We start from the raw sequence: 22,958 nt of genomic DNA, 5'->3' as shown, positions 1-22,958 counted from the left end.
TGGACCGGACACACCAATGTAAGAGAAATAAAATGTTTTTTTACTCTTTTACAAAGTGAAATCAAGTGTTTAGATACTGCAGTACAATAAACTTTAGGACAGTAAAGTCAAAATTAGACTTTTGTAATTCAGACAGAGCATGTCATTTTAATCAACTTTTACTCCTATTATCTAATTTGCTTTGGTACCCTCTGTTGAAAAGCATACGTAAGTAGGCCGAGAAGCTGGGAGCTAGCTGCTGATTTGCAGGCGGTTATGTACAAACCGCAGCACATGGGCTTGTCACTAATAAGCTTATGTATAACATGACCAAGAAAGAAAAAGTACATCATTTAAAAAAACTAAGGAAAGAATAATACAATGTTCTAATCTGCTAGAGAATGTTATCATTGCACTTTTGCTCTAAAACAAAACATTTGCCTAATCATTAGACCAATTTATTTTTTAATTAGTTCCTTGTTTTGTGCCGCTACAGATCAGCATACAGCGGGGGGAAAAGGAAAGCCAGGCACACAGGTGCAATCTCCAATTACTGGCTGCTTTCTCACCTGAGGAGTTATATTTCAAAGGCTATTGTAAAACATTCTCTTATTTTGTGGGGAATAAACACAGTTTAAGCCACAGTATAACAACAAGATACTCTGGTACATTACAGCATTTTATTTTTGCTCTTATAGTGAATATTTGTAAGCGACATGAAACCCAAAAATGTTATTTCATGATTCAGATGGAGCATACAATTAAAACAAATTTCCAGTTTATTTCTATTACGTAATTTGCTTTGTTATCCTGGCATCCTTTGTTGTAAAGTACCTAGGTAGGCTCATGAGCAGCAATTAGCTGCTGATTGATGGCTGCACATATATGCCTCATCATTGGCTCCCGAATATATTCAGCTAGCTCCCAGTATTACATTGCTTTTTACCAATAGAATGAAGCAAATTTGTAATACAGTAAACTGGATGGATCTTTCAAACTGTATGCTCTGTCCGAAACATGAAACATTTTTGAGTTTCATATTCCTTTAAATTTAAGAATTATGGAAAATTCATATTATAACTGAACTAAAACTTTAATATTTATTTGTGCAGAGCTTAAATTGCCATGATAATGAAAGTATTACATGCAAAAGGTGTTAAAAACACAGGAAAAAGAACCACTTTGGAGCTGCAGAGAATTGCTGGCCCTGAGCGCAAACCACATCTGCCCCAATCAGCACTGCTAGTCACATGACCCAGTTGTGCAACTAGCGCTGTATTGCGTCAGTGGTAGTACCCGCTTGGGTGCTTTGCAGGATTTAAACACATATACTTGCATGGTCACTAGTGATAAAATTGCATGACAGAATATTTTTTTTTCACTATAAAATGTCCCTTTAAATTGACTTTAAGTGCAATTGGTAGATTTCTGTTTTAAAGATCAAGCTAAAGCCTTATCTCTATACTCCACCAATGACGTGAGTGGTTGGCATGTCACATTACCTGCTATTGAGGTATGTAGGGTGTTGCCTGTGTTAATAGACATAAAAGTTCCAGTTCCCATTGTTAACTTAACATTCCCCACATCAAAGCTGCACTGGCCAAACATGGCAGCCTGCTGATCCGCAACCTGTGAAAGAAAAACCAAGTTAAATAATGAATAAACTATTGTAAACATTTATAGATACCGTGAGTAGTAACACCCCACAGATTTAACACAACCAGTCATGTCATTTGAATCAGATTTCTCTTCCATTTCAGTTCCAGTCTACAAGGCACAGCTGTGCTCTGCCTTCACTATTAAAACATAATAAACTGTCCTTTTAAGTGCTATCTACTCACTTCCTACTGTACTCTGCCTGCACTACTAAACATAACGTACTGTCCTTATAAGTGCTATCTACCCACTTCCTACTGTGCTCTGCCTGCACTACTAAACATGACGTACTGTCCTTATAAGTGCTATCTACTCAATACCTACTGTATTCTGCCTGCAGTACTAAACATAATTGTACTGTCCTTATAAGTGCTATCCGCTCAATTCCTACTGTGCTCTGCCTACACTACTAAACATAACGTACTGTCCTTATAAGTGCTATCTTCTCAATACCTACTGTGCTATGCCTGCACTACTAAACATAACGTACTGTCCTTATAAGTGCTATCTACTCACTTCTGACTGTACTCTGCCTGCACTACTAAACATAACGTACTATCCTTATAAGTGCTATCTTCTCACTTCCTGCCTGCAGTATCTATACTATAATCACGTTTGTAACACGTTCGCCGCCAGTTGCGCACGCATCCCCAAAGGAATGTTGGCTGTGCGCGCAGCCAAAATAATCCACCTGTATGCAGCATAGGCAAACCAAGCATTAAGAAAAAAAACATGCAACTGCCTGCACAAAATAATAAAAAAAAAACTAACTGCTCGCATGAAGTATAACAAAAAAAAAAAAAACTAACCGCCACACAAAGTAGGGTTGCACTGATACCGATACTAGTATCGGTGCCGATACCAAGTATTTGCATGAGTACTTGTACTCGTGCAAATGCACAGATACCTCAAATTCCTACCCATACGCCATTTGGTGGTGTTTTTCAAACTGCATGCTCCCATTTCATTTTAAGCTGGAGTGGAGACTTAACTAAAAATTGTTCACTTCTGTTCTGCCAATACAGCAGTGTAGTGCTCCAAAAGCAGCTGCTTTACAGCTGGAAGCCTGAAGTACTGGGCAGTTAATAAACTAAGATTTAATGGCCAAAAAATATCTTTCTGACCCATGCAGTAGTGTGAAAAGTAAAAGACTGTTCAGCTTAGCGTCAAACATCCTTACTGATTGCAGAAACAGACTTATAGCTGAACATGCAGAGATGCTTCTGTTCCTTAATAAGAACTTGCTACTAAGGTTTGAAAAATTATTCCAATTGCTAGATTGCCTGTTATACTGCTAGTTCTCATCTTGCACAATTATGCTCAAAACATACTGTACTCTGAACATCTTTAGCCAGGGCTGGACTGGGAATAAAAAGCAGCCCTGGAAAAATATGAAGACCAGCCCTATTTTCTGTTGAGTCAGTAGAATGCAAATGCCCCATTTTTCTCAAAGGGGATTACTGGGATACTCCTTCCCCAATATTATTTTCAGAATTAAATTATATTACTTTGTATTAAAATACAAATGTCAGATTGATGAGTTATATAGGCACCCTACAACCCAATTGCATCCAGTAATCACCCCTTTAAATTGTAGCTTTCCAGCCCCAGCTGCTGCAGCTGTTATTTATTTTTGTTATTATTAATATATGTTATTGTAATATTTTTATTTATAAACATGTTCTGTGAATTAGCACATAAACTGTTTTATTATTTCAAAATGTCTTTTGAGTTACAGTTCATAATTATAAAGAAGTGATCTTAAATCATTAGTCTGTGTTGTGCTTGGTACACTGTCATGCCATAAAAAAAAGTATCGGTAATTGGTATCGGTGAGTATTTGAAAAAAAGTATTGGTACTTGTACTCGGTCTTAAAAATATGGTATTGGTGCAACCCTAACACAAAGTATTAACAAATATCTAAACCCTCAACCCCCACATCGCAAAATAATAAAAGTAATTAATCTCTAATCTACAAATTAAACACCACAATAAACCTAATTAACACCTAAACCACCAACCCCCCATTGCAATAAACCTATTAACCCCTAAACCCCCAACCCCCCACAACGCAATAAACCTAATAGCCCTATTAACCCCTAAACCGCCAAACCTCGACATCGCAATAAACCTAATAAACCTATTAACCCCTAAACCCCCACATCGCAATAAACCTAATTAACCTATTAACCCCTAAACCACCAACCCCTCACATCGCAATAAACCTAATAAGCCCATTAACCCCTAATCCCCCACATCACACTAAACCTATTTAACCTATTAACCCCTAAACCGCCAACCCCTCATCGCAATAAACCTAATTAACCTATTAACCTCTAAACCGCCAACCCCTCATTGCAATAAACCTATTAACCCCAAACCGCCAAACTCCCACATAGCAATAAACCTAATTAACCTATTAACTCCTGAACCGCCACCCACCCACAAGGCAAATAACTAATTTAATTACTAAGCCCCCTAACCTAACACCCCCTAAATTAACCACAATTACATAAAATAAAAACTAAGTTAAAAAAAATAAAACCTAACATTAAATTACAAAAAATTATCTAAAATTACAAAAAATAAAGTCTAAAATAAAAATTATCAAAAATTAAAAAATTAAACGGAATCCCTATAAAAATAAAAGCCCCCCAAATAAAAACACCCCTTAATCTAAACTAAAAATAGCCCTTAAAAGGAAAGAAAACAGCCCTTTTACATTTAAAAAATACTAAGTCCCCCCCTAACAATAAAAAAAACCCCACCCACCAAAACCCCCAAAATAAAAAAAACTAACACTAAATAAACCTACCCATTTTCCCTAAAGGGGGAATTGGTATGGGCATTCAGCTCTTTTACTGCCTTAAAAGGGCAATCAGCTCTTTTACTGCACAAAAACATAAATTGTGCTTACCTGATAATTTTCTTTTCTTCAGATGGAAAGAGTCCACAGCTGCATTCATTACTTTTGGGAATTCAGAACCTGGCCACCAGGAGGAGGCAAAGACACCCCAGCCAAAAGCTTAAATACTCCTCCCACTCCCCTCATCCCCCAGTCATTCTGCCGAGGAACAAGGAACAGTAGAAGAAATATCAGGCTGAAAAAGGTGCCAGAAGAATAAAAATACAGACGCCCCACAGAAAAATATACGGATGGGGAGCTGTGGACTCTTTCCATCTGAAGAAAAGAAAATTATCAGGTAAGCATAATTTATGTTTTTCTTCATAAATGGAAAGAGTTCACAGCTGCATTCATTACTTTTGGGAAAACAGTACCTAAGCTATAGAGGACACTGAATGCCAAGACAGGAGGGTACAAGAGGCGGCCCATTCTGAGGGCACCAGGCCTGAAACCACTACCCAACAAAACCCCGCTTTGTCAGAAGCCGAGAACATTGAAAGGAAAAGGCCCCAAGGACACTGACCCGCAGATAGTCCGGAAGCCTAGCTAGAGACCGTAAAATTAGACTCAACTGATCCAACAGTCCTCCAGGAGACACCGTCACCCAGCGGTCGGCCCCCAACCACACACCCTTTACTAGCAAAGGGAACACCAGTCCAAAACTCCCAAAGGGACAGGACAAGAAAAAAAGAAAGAAAATCGAAAGGACGCCACAAAATTCCAGATAGGAAGGCCCCTATAACGAGCCCAGCTCATAAAGACCCAAATGGGTCCAAACAATAAGGGGAGGCAATGCCTAGACAAACATAACACAAGGCCTAGGACCGGGCATCCAAAACAACGATTTCTACTCTCCACGACGAGTGGAAGCACCGAAACGACCACAGAAAACTTATCCTCAAGTCGTCAGCACATAGAATACTGAAGTATACAAATATGTGTAGCAGGAGTAAACACTGAGTCAGAAAACTTTACGAAAAGCAAGAGGAGGCCAAACAGGATATCGGATTGTAAAAACTCCCAAACAGAGGTCACCCTCTAGGCACTCCCAGCCACCAGACCGACACATAAGTCCCAAAGGGACAACAATCTTAGGACCTACTCCCAGCCGGGCCAGCCCAAGCATCAGTAGGTCTGAAAACAGGGAATAGAAGAACCCCGGCATCCGCTCACAAAAGAGCGTAAAATAAAATGGCTTCAGCCATTCCACAGATCTCGGGAACCCCTCCCCCCGAGGCTCCAGAAGACAATCGACAAGGCCGAAAAGCCAGAAGAGTCCAGTAACGACCCATCTCGACACGGAGTCAGCAAGACACAGGAAGAACAGAACACCCCAGAGAGCATGCTAATAGGTTAAACCCTCTGTTCCATCCCTTGAATCCTAGGAAAAATCCTAAAAAAGGCCTCCTTATAGGAGAACAAACCCCCCCTAAGAAAAAGGGGGCCATGAGACACAGAGTACCTGCCCACAAGGCCACAGGCCGAATAAGAGAACACTCTCTAACGCAGATGAACCTGGAAGGAATCCCCTAAATCCTAGCGCACAGAAGGGTGCATAAACTGCAGTGGTTATCCCTATAACCCCTTGCCTGCAGAACCGCGAGGCCATCAGGGTACTTCAGCAAACAGTTCAGAGGAAACCGTTCATTGAGCCTAGGCAAAGCCATTGAAAGCGGTACTCAGGAAATCTGGCTGTCGACCGGCTCAACTAGCCAGACCAAAGGACATAGCCCATACCCCGAACCTGCCCAGGATCCTGAAAAGACCGGTTAATAGAGCCTTGGCAAGGATATCTGCCGGACATGCGTTATGAAGAGCACTTAGTCACAGCTGGATATGAACTCCAGACCTTCAGCCTTCAAGGAAGCATAGTCGCCTCTAAGCCACTGTGGTACACCATAAACGGGATCCACAAGGTAAACGTTAAGCAACAGCCTCAGCAACAAGAAGAGCCGGGGTAATGACAGGTTCGAGCCTCCCATTGTTTAAAACAAACAATATACCGGAAATTGAAACACCCCATCTTGTCCTAGAAACAGATCCACAGGGAGATATTAATGTAACCTCTAGGAGAACGAGACACCTTGCAAGTCCCGACCTAAGAAGGACCTCCCCATGCCGAAGTCCAATGCTCCAAAGGAGCTAAGGCATCTCGAACCAAGACACTAGAGCCCATAGGCATTCGAATGCCACAAAATGACCCAAGCAAGAGAAAACCACGAGGACAAGGTCACTCGATCAAGGCTAGTCTCCACCTCACTATACGAGACAGAGGGGAACCTGCAAGTATGTGGAACATTCCCAGATCAGGAAGACTCCCAAGCAGAGCCAAAAAGAACTCTCTCGAAGGGAAATCCAGGTCTCCATAAGGATACTTAACCCACATGGGGAAGTCCAAAGGTCTCACTGACCAGAGAACCCTGGAAGGAGTACATCCAGCAGGACAATAAAATGGACATCCAGCGCCAGCAGCTGGATTCGAACCAACAACCTTTGAGTTGCAAAGCTACAAAGCTAACCACTAGGCTACATTTGCTGCTTTCCTAGAGCCTCCAAAAGGCGGTAAGGAGGCACTAAACCTCCAATCCTCCCACGTGAGGAAGAATACTCTAGGTCCCGAGATACCCAAAAGCAAAATGAGTGATGCAGCGGAACGCCGCTGACCCAGTCATCCAACTTGAAGGCTCAATAAGGACTGAAACAATCCTTCCAGCCTTACGAACCCACGAAATATCTTTATAACGCTTAGCTGAAACTTGTAAAAAGAAAACAAGAAACACAAATAATAAAGTAAGCACTCTGCACTGCGACCGGATTTCTGTCAGAAATATCTTCATGGACAAGGAGACTATTATGGTTCCCTGGAAAGTGACTCCTGTATCCGGAACTCTTACTCAAATTTACCTTTCACCCGTGAGTCTCAGGAAGATAACACTATGTCAATATGGGATCTTGCTTAGTGAAAAGATGGCGCCTGGACTAGAACGTCATCCAGATAGGGCGCTACTGCAATGCCCCATAACCGAAGCACCGCCCACAGCGCTCCCAGAGTCTTCGTGAAAACTCTGAGAGCTGAGGCAAGACCAAAAGAAAGAACCACGAACTGGAAGCGTATGTCCAACTTGATAATGACACATAAAAGTATGCGTCCTTAAAATCCACAGTTGTCATAAATTGACCCTCTTGGATCAAGGGAAGAATGGAATGAATAGTTGCCATCTTGAAGGACGGTACACTAAGAAAATCTGTTTAGACTCATGAGATTTAAAAAGTGATCTGAAGGTTCCCTCTTTTTTGGGAACCACAAACCGATTGGTATAAAAAAAAAACAGACCCAGTATCTGTATTGGAACTGGACCAATCATTCCCAGGTCTGAGATGTCTCTTACGCAGTGTAAGAACGCTTAACCTTTTGTGATCTGCAAATAATCTTGAAAGCAGAAAACTGTCCAATTTGAATCCCTGGAACACTATTTTCTATTGCCCAGGAATTCTGAACATCTCGAACCCAAGCCCGAACGAAGACTGAAAGCCTGCCCCCTGCAAGATCTGATCTGGGGCATGTCCGTCATGCTGTCTTTGATACAACAGCAGACAATTTGGATCCTTATTTATTTATTTTTTTTATTTCAAAGGAGATTATTCCCATCAAGCCAGGTCTTCCCCTTGTAAGGAATCGCTAAAAGCTTAGACTTAGAGCATACATCCGTAGAACAAAGCTCTAACCAAAAGGCTCTGTGAGCTGGAACAGAGAAACCTGAAACCTATGCTCCCATTTTGGAGTTAAAATAAAGGAATTCGCCAATTAGAAAGCCTTTATCCTATCCTGGATTTTAACCAGGGGAGTTTCTGACTTAATAGCATCAGACAACGCATCAAACCAATATGCCGTTGCACTAGTAAAGTACACAGCTGGATGCCATTGTAAGCCCTGGTGTACATCCCTTTTCTAATTTTCGTCTATAGGACCTTTGAAGAATCCAACTATCCTCTAAGGATATAGTAGTTCTCTTAGCTAAGCTGGAAACTACTCCTTTCACCCTCGGGAATGTTTACCCAGCCTCCTTAGCCGAGTCGGTTATGGGAAACATCTCTTTAAAGGGACAGTATACTGTAAAATAGTTTTTCCCTTAATGTGTTTACAATTGCTTTTTTTACCAACTGCAGAGTAAAAAATGTATGAAAATTAGCTTTTTAAGGTTTATTTCTGTATATTAAAGCTCTGATTTTGTGTTTTGAAGCCACAGCCTAATGAAATAGGTTGAGCTTGTAGGTATAAATCAGATCTCATTACTGTATCACATTGTGCACATATACCTGCTTCTTTATCTTATATCTGTCCTTAAAACAATCACCAATACTTTGAGAGAACAATGGAAAATCAACATTTTATTACCTTATCTCTGCTATATCACACTGGGAGTGTAATTTCTTCTGCTGGCTTTGTTTACAAAGCTTATCTATAGCTGGTACGCGCGGCCACAAACTTTCAGACTAGGTGGGGATACCACATGCTAAATTAACAATTTCAAATGCCAATATAAGATTAAAGGAGCTATTTGTAAACAATTTAATACACTCCAGCAGGTAAAGTGGATCATTGGGAACAAATTAAAGGGGAGAAAGTTTTTGAGTAAACTGTCCCTTTAAGTATAGGTAATGCGGTCTTATATAACTTACTGGATTAAATAAAGATATTATTCATCTGAGACTGAGAATTTTCTCTCATATAATGCCGGAGTATCTCCCTCTAACAGGGAAGAACCATTCGGAATAGCAACTACTGAATCCAGCACATAAAACAATTGAAAATAAGTTTGTGGCATAAAGTGACAATTGTCAACCCACTCCCAAACAGCAAACACCTTAAAAGGACAAGGTTCAGAAAAAAAAAGAGTAATTTTTTAATAAAAATTGACACAAAAAAACGTTACTATCTCTTTAAATTTTAAAAGTAACTTCTTATTTCTGAGTGCAGAAACAATCCAATTAGAATGTTTACATTGCTGATAATAAGTCAAAGAATCTGAATCTGAAATTTGAACACAGTCTCAGCATCAGAATCCTCCAAAACTGGATAGAGAATATAATAATAATGTACTAAAGAAAAAACTTAAACGCCACCTGACACCCACAATGGCTGGGGCACTCACCACCTCCTAGAACCAGACACTATCAGACTCTAATTTCTTTAGTCACCAAACGGGCAGGACTGCGTAAATGGAAGACCAACACGTAAACATGTCCAGTCACAAGGTGAACCGTACAGTCCAAAAATAGCGCGCCAAACCATAAGGTTGCGTCACTTCCAAAGGCCTTTATGTTCTAAGCCAAGAACCCAGTTAAGCGGATTGAATCACATAACATGATTAAAAAAAACCTGTTCAATAATCCCCCTAGGGAGATATTAACCCTCGATTCCAAGATACCAAAGGAGCCTAACTGATGCCCTATATTATACTTAAGTCCTGCAAGATAGTTCCTTACGGAAAACAAGTTACAGTACATGCTGATGAAGTAAAATTAAACGATCTTACCGGAATCTACTACGTGGAACAGGAACACTTCAAGTGTGACGAATAGTAGCAGCGCCTCCGCCATGGACTTGAGAGAAGAAAGCAGGCAGCAAAGCTTATTTCGACAACGCTGATTGCTTGTGGAGCTGTTAATATGAGTCAGGATAGTTTCGCAGAAAGACTATCCCTGCATCTCCGGACTCTAACTTTCATCCAGGCCCTCACTGAGAGGCTGATAGGATTACTTAAAGCTCCCGTCCGATGCCGAAGAGAACTACCCACCATAAGAGACAAAACTTCTGACACTTCTCTGCTAACCTCCTGGGACGAAAGGCAAAGAATGACTGGGGGATGAGGGGAGTGGGAGGAGTATTTAAGCTTTTGGCTGGGGTGTCTTTGCCTCCTCCTGGTGGCCTGGTTCTTAATTCCCAAAAGTAATGAATGAAGCTGTGGACTCTTTCCATTTATGAAGAATAAACCCTAATCAAAAAAAAAAAAAAAAGCCACCCCAAAAAATAAACCCTAAGACTAAGCCACAAATAGGTACTCACCGTTCCTGAAGTCCGGCGGAGAAGGTCCAGACGGCTCCATCATCTTTTATCTTCATCCAGAGCTAAGTTGGCGCGGAGAGGAGGTGCGAAGCTGGCTTCCCCGATGCGCGGATCCTCATTAGTGGTTCTCATCTGTGTGGAGGCTCATATTCATGCGATCGTCTGCCGCTCACTGAAGATTGAATGCAATCTTTTTTTAAATCGAGCAATAGGATGAGAGCTACTGAAATCTTATTGGCTGATTTGAACAGCCAATAGGATTTCAGTAGCTCTAATCCTATTGGCCGATTTCTAAATTTCAGCAAATAGGAATGCAAGGAACCCCAATTTGAAAGCGGTACCTTCCATTAAATTTTTATAGTGTATGACACAGATCGGACGAGGAGGAGCTGACGACCGCCGCTCCGGATCCGTGCATCTGGGAAGACCGCTCCGCGCCACCTTCGCTCTGGATGAAGATAGAAGATGATGGAGCCAACTGTAAGAAGACCTTCACCGCCAGACTTCAGGAACGGTGAGTACCTATTTGGGGCTTAGTCTTAAGCTTCTTCTTTTTTTTTTTTTTTTTTTTTTAAATTAGGTTTTTTTGGGTTGTAAAAGAGCCGATTTCCCATACAAAGGGTATCTTAGGTTTTTTTAAACTTTTTTTTTATTTTGGGGGATTGGTTGGGTGGGGGGTTTTACTGTTAGGGATAATTGGTAATGTTTTTAGGTAAAAGAGCTGTTTAATGTAGGGCAATGCCCTACAAAAGCACTTTTAAGGGCTATTGGTAGTTTAGTATTAGATTAAGGGGTGTTTATATTTTTGGGGGGGGGTTATTTTTATTGGGGTATTAGTTTAGGTTTACATTTTTTTTATTTTGGATAGCTTTGTTTATTTCTGTAATTTTTTTTTTTTTATTTAATATTACCTTTGGGGTTTGTATTTTTTTTTTTTAAACATAGACTTTTCTCTGGACAGGCTTATCGCCTAGTTAAACATAGGGCTAGATTTATTAAGCCCCTACGGCAGCAAGTTCTCTCAAGAACTTGCTCGCCGGGATTTATCAAGCAACAGTCACCAGACCGCTGCTTCCCTAACATCTACGCCACCTCTATTGTGGCGAAATTCAATCTCCTCGGTCGAGTCCAACCGAGGAGATTGACAGCTCCTGCCCGCGCGTGATTGGCTGTGCGCGGGTAGGGGGCAGGATTGCGCGCGAGCGCAAAATTGCGCTCGTGTGCAATGTTAATTGCCTGCGGGTAATTTCGCCCCGCCATAGGTGAGCTGAGGCGTACAGGGACGCGTATACGCGCCCCTGTACGCCTCAGCGTTGATAAATCTAGCCCATAATGTACTGTCCTTAAGTGCTATCTTAAAGCATTTCTCACTTCCTACTTCTCGTCTTCACTGATACTATGATCCTGCTCTTTCTTCCTGATGTGCATGATATCTGCCCTGGACTAAGAGGGGCAATTGCCAAAGACAAACACATTCCTCAGTATGGAAGCTTTCCAGTCCTATGTGAGTTTGCTCCACTCATGATCTCCTCCCACAGAAAAGCGGAGAAATATACAGGATTATGGACGTCAGGTAGCAGGTTTATGTATCCTCTGACAGGGAGACCTAGTAATGCTGCTCTGTTCTCTATTGACCTTAAAAGGGACATGAAAAACAACAGTTTTTTTTTCATGATTCACAGAGAGCATACCATTTGAAACAACTTCCCAATATACTTCTGTTATCAAATATACTTCATTCTCTTGGTATCCTGTGTTAAAAAAAGCCGCAATGCACTATTGGGAACTACCTCAACACATTAGGTTAGCTAATGGTAATGCAGCCACCAATCAGCAACTAGCTCCAAATGTGCATTCAACAATCAGCTGGTAGCTTCCACCTTACGAGTCTAACTAGGTATGCTTTTAAACAAAGGATACTAAGAGAACTAAGCAAAATTAGATTATAGAAGTAAACTGGAAAGTTGTTTAAAACCGCATGTTCTATCTGAAACATGAAAGTTTAAATGTTACATTACTGTCATGTAGCATTAAACTAGTTGATTTGTTGTAGTTTCACACAGATTTTTAAAATAACTAATAGGAGTGTAATCTTGTATGTGATAAGAAAATAAAAACAAGCCATTTATGTTCACTGGAAGCAGTTTTTTGTATATCAATAAATAGGCAAGAGTTGCCTGAAATGCAGAAATATATATAAGGTTTAATTATGTGTAGTTAAAAAAATAAAAATAATAAAAAAAAAGGATTAAATGTACTTTTATTTTTTTACTTTAGGAATTTGTGGACTCTTACCACAAATAACGACATTTATCAGGTAAGCATAAATGATGTCTTCATTCTATAGTGGTGAGAATCTACAAAATTCTTACTCTTGGGAACCAATACCGAAGCTGTGGCGTCCACACACAAAAAAAACAAAGGCAGGCACCTATTTACCAGGACAACTGCTTGAGAAACCTCTGCCAAAAGTTACCTCACCCTAGGCAAAATCATCATCAAGATGATAAAATTTGCAAGCATATATTAGGAGACTGCCCCATAACAAGAGTACCATACAAAGCAGTATTGATTATATTAAAAAGAACTGTAAGAAAATAGATAGCACACTAACCATAATTACAGCCTTAAGCAGAAGCACGGGTACATTTCCACAATGTATCTAGCTAGACCAGTAGTAGTAGCCCCAGTCTGCTCCATAAGGACAAAACAGTTGCAAAACTGTAAAAGCTTTCCCCCACCGCCCAAACTAGACCCTCCAGACCCCCATATATGCAACTACAGGGCCTCACATATCGTTACTAAATGTTAGGTGACCCCTAAACAATGTTTCCAAAAAAAATGCAGCTATAAAGAAAATAAATGATACCCCATCTATTACAGCCCCCCTGCTCCGGCAAAGGATTCTTACCCCTTTCTGCGTCCTTCAACGATCTGCAGAGCGAGTGGTGGAAGAAACTATCCGTCCTCAGAGAGTGCCTATGCAGAGAAAAAGTGTGCCAAAACAACTACTTGTGGCGGGAAAGCACTGAACTATTTTCCTGCCAAGGAAAAGATGAAGGGGGTCCTGTACTAGCTCCCAAAAACTTCACAGCTGCTGCCTCAGCACTCCTGAACTGAAGAATGAGAACCCGAGTGCTGAGGTCCCCTGAGTACAACCAGAGCAGGGGAATAAAGGACCAGCCGTCTTGAAAAAAATGAGGGTCCAGCTGAAAATGTCTCATTAGTGCACAAACACTTAAACACTGTATAAACCTTTACATTCCTCTACCCATTGATTCAAACAAAGGTTTATTAGGAACATATAATCCATCAAACATTTCACATGTCAGCCATAGTACACACCGTGTGCCTGTAAGCAGCCTGTGGGCTGAGTAAGAACGGGTACTTACCCCACTGGAGCATCCCACTCCACTGCTCTTACACTCGGGTAGCTGAATTTAAAGGGAGCAGTAGAAGCCCATCCTATACTGTAACTAACATTAAGGGATATTGTGAGGTAGTACCAGATCTTGTTCCATCAGGGTGAAGCTGAAGAAACTATCTTAGCAACACCAGAGGCTGGTCAGCATTCACACCTCCAGTGGAAAGATTTAGGAGAGTACTCTCCTAACTCCCTCTCTTCCAAGAACTATCCATTGAGGGAGAGACCAAATAAATTCTCACTGGGAATTAGCTTAAAATCCTTTGCACCTCAGCAAAAAAACTACTGGAAAGGAAGGGGGAAGTAGGAGGGATATTTGAAAACATAATTTATGCTTACCTGATAAATTAATTTCTTTCATGGTGGTGAAAGCAGGTACACTTTTATAATCTCTTACTAAAATGCATACAGCAAAAACCAATGTAGCAGCACTCAAACAACAAGGCAAAATCTTCTCGACACCCTCAGAGGTGGCTGACTGTTTTGCTAAATACTACACTCAGCTTTACACAAAGCAATCAGGGAACCCAATAGATACACAAGCGACCTTTTGGCAATCAATTATGCTTCCACAACTCACCCAAGAACAGGTGACCAGACTAAACGCCCCCATATCCAATGATGAAATAACTATCACTTTAAAAACCATTTCTGTAGGTAAAGCAGCAGACCCAGATGGGCTGCCGACAGAATTGTATCGCTTCCTCCAGGCAAAGATCACTCCCCTATTGGCAAAATGATAAAAAATATCCATTTCCAAGAACACACCTTACCCTCACAGAACTTCTCTTCGGCGTATATCACCCTTATCCCCAAACCAGGAAAAGACTATACACTACCTGTCGCCCTATTAAATACAGACTACAAAATCTTAATGAAAGTCCTGGCAAATTGCCTAAAAAAAACCTACTTCCTTCCCTTCTACACATGGACCAGACAGGCTTTGTCTTTAAACGCACATCGGTTGTGAATATATACGTAAAGTCCTCCAGGTCATTAACTATTACTGGGGCTAAAGGGGCTTCAGAGGCCTTCCTGCTGTCTTTAGACGCAGAGAAGGACTTTGATCGTGTCAAGTGGCCACATCTGCTCAACACGTTGCAGCGTTTTAACTTTCAGGGCCCTTTTTTAGAGATAATATGTCAAATATATGCACAGCCGATAGCACATATTTTAGTTAATGGCATATTTTTCCCTGATGTCCTGCTGCAGTGGGGCACGAGACAGGGTTGTCCATTGTCCCCATTACTCTTTGACATTGCCCTGGAACCTCTTGCGGTCAAACTTGCGGACAAATCTTCCCAGGCATTGCCATTCAAGGCACTCCTGTCCAGATAGCCCTATACGCAGATGATATCCTGTTTTTTATTGATAAACCAAATTTATACATTCCCCACATCTTACAAACCATATCGGACTTTGGTAGCTTCTCGGGCTATAAAATGAATACATCTAAGTCTGAGATCCGATGGTTAAACACCAACACTCGCCTCATAGTTACCCTTTTGTAGAAGCCCAAAGCACACTCACGTACTTAGGTATACATATACATAGAAACCCTTTCTAAATTTATGAATTAAACATCTCTGAACAGTGCACCACACTAATAACTCAATTACAGGGTTGGATGAATCTTCCTTTGGGTTTATCTGGTCGGATCAATTTAATCAAGATGGCCATCCTTCCTAGGATATTATATCCACTTTTGGCACTACCCTTTCTTATTACTAGGAGAGATATGACATCCCTGTCTAAAGCCTTTAACTATTCCATTTGGAAAGGAAAGAAAATTTGAATAGTAACAAACAAGTTGCAGTTTCCATATCTAAATGGTGGATTGGTTCTTCCAAACCTGAAACTCTATAATTGGGCATCCCTGATCAGATTAGTTGTAGATTGGCAGTTAGACACATAACATTTTTGTGACAGGAGGCTTGAAGAAACAGTGATAGCACCACTGTCTCTATCTTACTTACCCTAATGTCCCTTCAAAAACCATTGCCCCAGCTATTAGGGATAATCCTTTGTACAAAGATCCTTTAAGAGCTTGGCATATGACATTTAGATACCTGAAACTAAAGTTTCCTACACCTAAGTATATCCCAATTGTGGGTAATGAGGATTTCCCAGCGGGTAATACAACTGCTCCCTTCCGTTTTTGGAAACACAAAGGAATCAGAACCTTAGGGGATGTTTTAGACCCACTATTGCGCACGGTAAAAATGTTTCATGACATACAAAGACAATACAACATTCCCCACAATCACTTCTACGCCTACCTCCAACTCAGGCATTATATCAATGACATACAGAGACAAAACCCAGAATTCTGGCACGCTTCTCCTTTCGCTATTTCACATACATTGTTAAGAATCAGAATATTTTCGATATCTGATTTCTATAAGCGACTGCCTAAACAGAATGAAACAGCTATACAGACTAAAATAGTTGAAGGGTTAGTTCCAATCATCTCCGCTCATATTTTGACCGTGGATATAAAACTCAGCTTAGAAAGGTCAAAAGCTGCAACACTAGCCATCCCACTCAGAGAAGCCCAGTTTTGTATTCTTCACAAAGATTACATCACCCCGAACCGTTTAGCCAAACGGAACACCAAACACCCTAACGTATGTGTTAAATGTCGTAATGATTCACAACAGTTTCAACTCTACTTCTACCCTCTGATTAGAAGGTTTTGGGAACATCTTCAATACTGGATAAAGACCACATTGGGACTGGACATTACTCTAGACTTGGGCAAAATTATACTTTTCTCATGGGATGACTCACACAAAAAAAAAAATTGCATAAATTACTTACATTATTCATGTTGTTAGCAAGGCACTGCATTATTTGCAGATGGATCAACAAAAAGGCCCCGACTATGGCGCAATTTCGTAACATCTTGTTAAGACATATTTAACGAATATGACACGAAACTAGACACTGAGCACAGACTCAACCCCTTCCTTAAAAAGTGTCAGCCTTTACTGATAACCCTGGCTCCCCAAATACAGAGACATATTCTACCACCATTCCTTAATCATGAAATATTCCTATCAGCTACACTGAGTGGCCTGCAATTAGAGAATTTAGAGACAATTCTTCCACCGGGATTGAGTTAGAGGAACTTCTTTTTTAAATAAAACATAGACTGCATATTTTGGTTGGTTGACATGGTGTAGAGTAGGGACACCCATCCTCGCCCTCTATAACTTGTAAATATGTCCCCCTCCCCTTCCTGCCTCACTCACAAACGAATGGGTCTATATGCACATCTCCTATTGTGTTAGCTATTACAGTTTATTGTATTATTGTGTTATAAATATTTGTTGGAAAATTAAGGAACAACAATCATCAAAATATCCCCTCGATAAGCTTCTTATGTGAATCTGCTTATCTATATCCACTTCAAGAGACTTGTTATTGGCCTTGCTAAATTATAGTTGTATTTCACTCTAAGGACATTCCACAATTTGTAAGATACTTTGAATGCTGTTGTCTCTTTTGTTTGATTGTATAGGATGGAAGTGCCTTTATTAATAAAGAGAATTAAAAAAAAAAAAGCAATGTATTAACGAACAGAGAGACACAGATACCAATTTAGAACCACAAGTGTGGTCTTTTTTGGGAAAATTGTCAACTTTTATTAAATCACTCCCTAAGGAAGAACAGGACATTATTATATTTCCATTTAGAAATACAGACTTAGTCCTACTTGGAATATGTTAGGTTCAATAGACTGGGCTCCAGAGGGAGAAATCATAATTTTTTAATCCCCCCCCCCTCTATTTTTTTTAGGTTTGACTGTATAAGAGAAAACTCAGAAAGTACAATTTTCAGTTTCAACTTAACACAGATATTATGATGCCATGAATTATTTATATTAACAATTCTACGTCTGCTCCTAATATTTTGTGTTTCACTGTCTTTTTTTATCTTCTGTACACGGTCACTTTATAAATAAAAGAATTTAATAAACTGAAGCCTCATTCTTGAAAGATGTGGCAACTGATCTTGTAGAATGAGCAGTAATTCTCTGAGGGAGAGACTGACCCGCTTCCAAATAAGCTTTGTGAATCAGAAGTTTTAACCAAGAGGCTAAAGAAATAGCAGGAGCTTTCTGACCCTTCCGAGAACCAGTAAAAATGACAAACTAGAAGTTTTTCAGAAATCTTTAGTAGCAGGGACATAATATTTCAAAGCTCTGACAACATCCAAAGAATGTAAAGATCTTTCTGCATCATTTTTAGGATTAGGACACAAAGAGGGAACAACAATTTCCCTGTTGATGTTGTTATAATTAACAACCTTTGGCAAAAATGGTAAACTAGTCCGCAAAACTGCTTTGTCTTGATGGAATATCAAGTAAGGAGTTTCACAAGAAAGGGCGGATAATTCTGAAACTCTTCTAGCAGAAGAGATAGCTAAAAGAAACAAAACTTTCCAAGAAAGTAGTTTAATGTCTAAAGAATGCATAGGCTTAAAAAGGAGAAGCCTATAAAGACTAACACTAGATTGAGACTCCATGGAGGAGAAATAGATTTAATTACAGGTTTTATTCTAGACAAAGCCTGAACAAAACAATGAATGTCTGGAAGATGAGCAATCTTTCGGTGAAACATAACAGAAAGAGCAGAGATCATAATCTAAACCATCTTGAAGAAACTGAAGAATTCTAGGAATTATAAATGTATGCCAAGAAAAATTATGAGTGGAACACCAGGAAATATAACTTTTCCAAACCTTATAATAAATATTCCTGGAAACAGGTTTTCTTGCTTGAATTATAGTATTAATTACAGAGTCTGAAAAACCTCTGCGACTGAGAACTAGGCGTTCAATCTCCACGCCATTAAATTCAGAGATTTTATGTCTGGATGAAAGAAGGGACCTTGAGACAGAAAGTCTGGTCTTAGAGGAAGATGCCATGGCAGGTAGCTGGACATCCAAACTAGATCTGCAAACCAGATCCTGAGAGGCCACGCAGGGGCTATCAGAAATACAGATGTTTGTTCCATCTTGATTTCAGAAATCTCTCTGGACAGCAGAACTATTGTAGGAAATATATAAGCATATTTGAATGACCAAGGAACTGCTAGAGCATACGTCATTTCTGCCTGAGGATCCCGTGACCTTGCAAGGTATCTGGGAAGTTTCTTGTTCAAACGAGAGGCCATGAGATCTATCTGGAGAAGACCCCAGATTTTAACAATTTGTAAGAATACATTCTGGTGGAGAGACCATTCTCCCAGGTGTAGTGAATGACGGCTGAGATAATCTGCCTCCCAGTTGTCCACACCTGGGATGTGAATCGCAGTGATGAGACAGGAATTGGTCTCTGTTCAAGAAAGTATCCAAGATACTTCTTTCATGGCTAGGTAACTTTGAGTTCCCCCTTGATGACTGACATATTCCACTGTTGTGATATTGTCTGTCTGAAAACGTAGAAAAGGTTCGTTCTTTAAAACAGGCCAAGCTTGAAGAGCTTTGTAAAGAGCACAGAATTCTAAGATATTGATCGGAATTTTTCTTCTTAAACATTTCAGACTCCCTGTGCAGTCAGGGACCCCCATACTGCTCCCCCAACCTGTAAGACTTGCATCTGTAGTGATCACAGACCAGGTAGGACGAATAAAGGTAGCCCCTTGAAGATATTGGTGGTGTAGCCACCATGTCAGAGAAAAAACATAATTTATGCTTACCTGATAAATTTATTTCTCTTGTAGTGTATCCAGTCCACGGATCATCCATTACTTGTGGGATATTCTCCTTCCCAACAGGAAGTTGCAAGAGGATCACCCACAGTAGAGCTGCTATATAGCTCCTCCCCTCACTGCCATATCCAGTCATTCGACCGAAACAAGCCGAGAAAGGAGAAACCATAGGGTGCAGTGGTGACTGTAGTTTAATTAAAATTTAGACCTGCCTGAAAAGGACAGGACGGGCCGTGGACTGGATACACTACAAGAGAAATACATTTATCAGGTAAGCATAAATTATGTTTTCTCTTGTTAAGTGTATTCAGTCCACGGATCATCCATTACTTGTGGGATACCAATACCAAAGCTAAAGTACACGGATGATGGGAGGGACAAGGCAGGAATTAAACGGAAGGAACCACTGCCTGTAGAACCTTTCTCCCAAAAACAGCCTCCGAAGAAGCAAAAGTATCAAATTTGTAACATTTGGAAAAAGTATGAAGCGAACACCAAGTTGCAGCCTTGCAAATCTGTTCAACAGAGGCCTCATTTTTAAAGGCCCAGGTGGAAGCCACAGCTCTAGTAGAATGAGCTGTAATCCTTTCAGGAGGCTGCTGTCCAGCAGTCTCATAGGCTAAAAGGATTATACTCCGAAGCCAAAAAGAAAGAGAGGTTGCCGAGGCCTTCTGACCTCTCCTCTGTCCAGAGTAAACAACAAACAGGTTAGATGTTTGGTGAAAATCTTTAGTAGCCTGTAAGTAAAACTTCAAGGCACGGACTACGTCTAGATTATGCAAAAGACGTTCCTTCTTTGAAGAAGGATTAGGACATAATGATGGAACAACAATCTCTTGATTGATATTCTTGTTAGAAACCACCTTAGGTAAAAACCCAGGTTTTGTACACAGAACAACTTTATCTGAATGAAAGATCAGATAAGGAGAATCACAATGTAAGGCAGATAACTCCGAGACTCTTCGAGCCGAGGAAATAGCCATCAGAAAAAGAATGAATTCAAACGGAAGAACTCCTTGAAGAACTTTAAGAACCAAGTTTAAGCTCCATGGAGGAGCAACAGGTTTAAACACAGGCTTAATTCTAACTAAAGCCTGACAAAATGCCTGAACGTCTGGAACTTCTGCCAGACGATTGTGTAAAAGAATAGACAGAGCAGAAATCTGTCCCTTTAAAGAACTAGCTGATAATCCTTTGTCCAAACCCTCTTGGAGGAAGGACAATATCCTAGGAATCCTAACCCTACTCCATGAGTAATTCTTGGATTCACACCAATGAAGATATTTACGCCATATCTTGTATTAAGGTATCAATTACTGACTCGGAGAAGCCACGCTTTGATAGGATCAAGCGTTCAATCTCCATGCAGTCAGTCTCAGAGAAAGTAGATTCGGATGATTGAAAGAACCTTGTATTAGAAGGTCTTGTCTCAGAGGCAGAGTCCATGGTGGAAAGGATGACATGTCCACTAGGTCTGCATACCAGGTCCTGCGTGGCCACGCAGGCGCTATCAATATCACTGATGCTCTTTCCGGTTTGATTTTGGCAATCAGACGAGGGAGCAGAGGAAACGGTGGAAACACATAAGCCAGGTTGAAGAACCAAGGCGCTGCTAGAGCATCTATCAGTGCCGCTTCTGGGTCCCTGGACCTGGATCCGTAACAAGGAAGCTTGGCGTTCTGGCGAGACGCCATGAGATCCAATTCTGGTTTGCCCCAACGGAAAACCAATTGAGCAAACACCTCCGGATGGAGTTCCCATCCCCCCGGATGAAAAGTCTGACGACTTAGAAAATCCGCCTCCCAGTTCTCTAAACCTGGGATATGGATCGCTGACAGGTGGCAAGAGTGAGTCTCTGCCCAGCGAATTATCTTGGAGACTTCTGACATCGCTAGGGAACTCCTGGTTCCCCCTTGATGGTTGATGTAAGCCACAGTCGTGATGTTGTCCGACTGAAATCTGATGAAACTCAGTGTTGCTAGCTGAGGCCAAGCCAGAAAAGCATTGAATATTGCTCTTAACTCCAGAATATTTATTGGGAGGAGTTTCTCCTCCTGAGTCCATGAACCCTGAGCCTTCAGGGAGTTCCAGACTGCACCCCAACCTAGAAGGCTGGCATCTGTTGTTACAATTGTCCAATCTGGTCTGCGAAAGGTCATACCCTTGGACAGATGGGCCCGAGATAACCACCAGAGAAGAGAATCTCTGGTTTCCTGATCCAGATTTAGTAGAGGGGACAAATCTGTGTAATCCCCATTCCACTGACTGAGCATGCATAATTGCAGCGGTCTGAGATGCAGGCGCGTGAATGGCACTATGTCCATCGCCGCTACCATTAAGCCGATTACTTCCATGCACTGAGCCACCGTGGGGCGCGGAATGGAGTGAAGAACACGGCAAGCATTTAGAAGTTTTGATAACCTGGACTCCGTCAGGTAAATTTTAATTTCTACAGAATCTATTAGAGTCCCTAGGAAGGAAACCCTTGTGAGAGGAGATAGAGAACTCTTTTCTTCGTTCACTTCCCACCCATGCAACCTCAGGAATGCCAGAACTATCTCTGTATGAGATTTGGCAATTTGAAAGCTTGACGCCTGTATTTGTAAAAATTCTTGGGGCTGTAGCCAACCCGAATGGAAGAGCTACAAATTGGTAATGCCTGTCTAGAAAGGCAAACCTCAGGAACTGATGATGATTCTTCTGAATCGGAATCTGAAGGTAGGCATCCTTTAAGTCCACTGTGGTCATGTACTGACCCTCTTGGATCATGGGTAAAATGGTTCGAATAGTTTCCATCTTGAATGACGGAACTCTGAGGAATTTGTTTAGGATCTTTAAATCCAAAATTGGTCTGAAGGTTCCCTCTTTTTTGGGAACCACAAACAGATTTGAATAAAACAGTCCTTGTTCCGTCCGCGGAACTGGTTGGATCACTCCCATTACAAGGAGATCTTGTACGCAGCTTAGGAATGCCTCTTTCTTTATCTGGTTTGCAGATAATCTTGAAAGGTGAAATCTCCCTTGTGGAGGAGAAGCTTTGAAGTCCAGAAGATATCCCTGAGATATGATCTCCAAAGCCCAGGGATCCTGAACATCTCTTGCCCACGCCTGGGCGAAGAGAGAGAGTCTGCCCCCTACTAGATCCGTTGTCGGATAGGGGGGCGCTCCTTCATGCTGTCTTAGAGGCAGCAGCAGGCTTTCTGGCCTGC

The 22,958-nt window shown here is 41.0% G+C and overlaps 1 protein-coding gene across 2 annotated transcripts in view; it reads right to left on the bottom strand.

The window, feature by feature from the left end:
• Positions 1–22,958, bottom strand: part of GK5 (glycerol kinase 5) — a 163,856-nt gene that overhangs the window by 51,649 nt on the left and 89,249 nt on the right. For both annotated transcript variants that reach the window (XM_053709816.1, XM_053709817.1), the window contains one exon: positions 1,482–1,608. In XM_053709816.1, coding sequence (XP_053565791.1) covers positions 1,482–1,608 — 127 coding nt within the window. The remainder of the gene's footprint in view (positions 1–1,481; positions 1,609–22,958) is intronic.

The sequence above is a fragment of the Bombina bombina genome, chromosome 4 (assembly GCF_027579735.1).
Source record: "Bombina bombina isolate aBomBom1 chromosome 4, aBomBom1.pri, whole genome shotgun sequence".
In the NCBI taxonomy this organism is placed as follows: Eukaryota; Metazoa; Chordata; class Amphibia; order Anura; family Bombinatoridae; genus Bombina; species Bombina bombina.
Note: the sequence above shows the minus strand (reverse complement) of the source record. Positions and strands in the feature narration are given on the sequence as shown.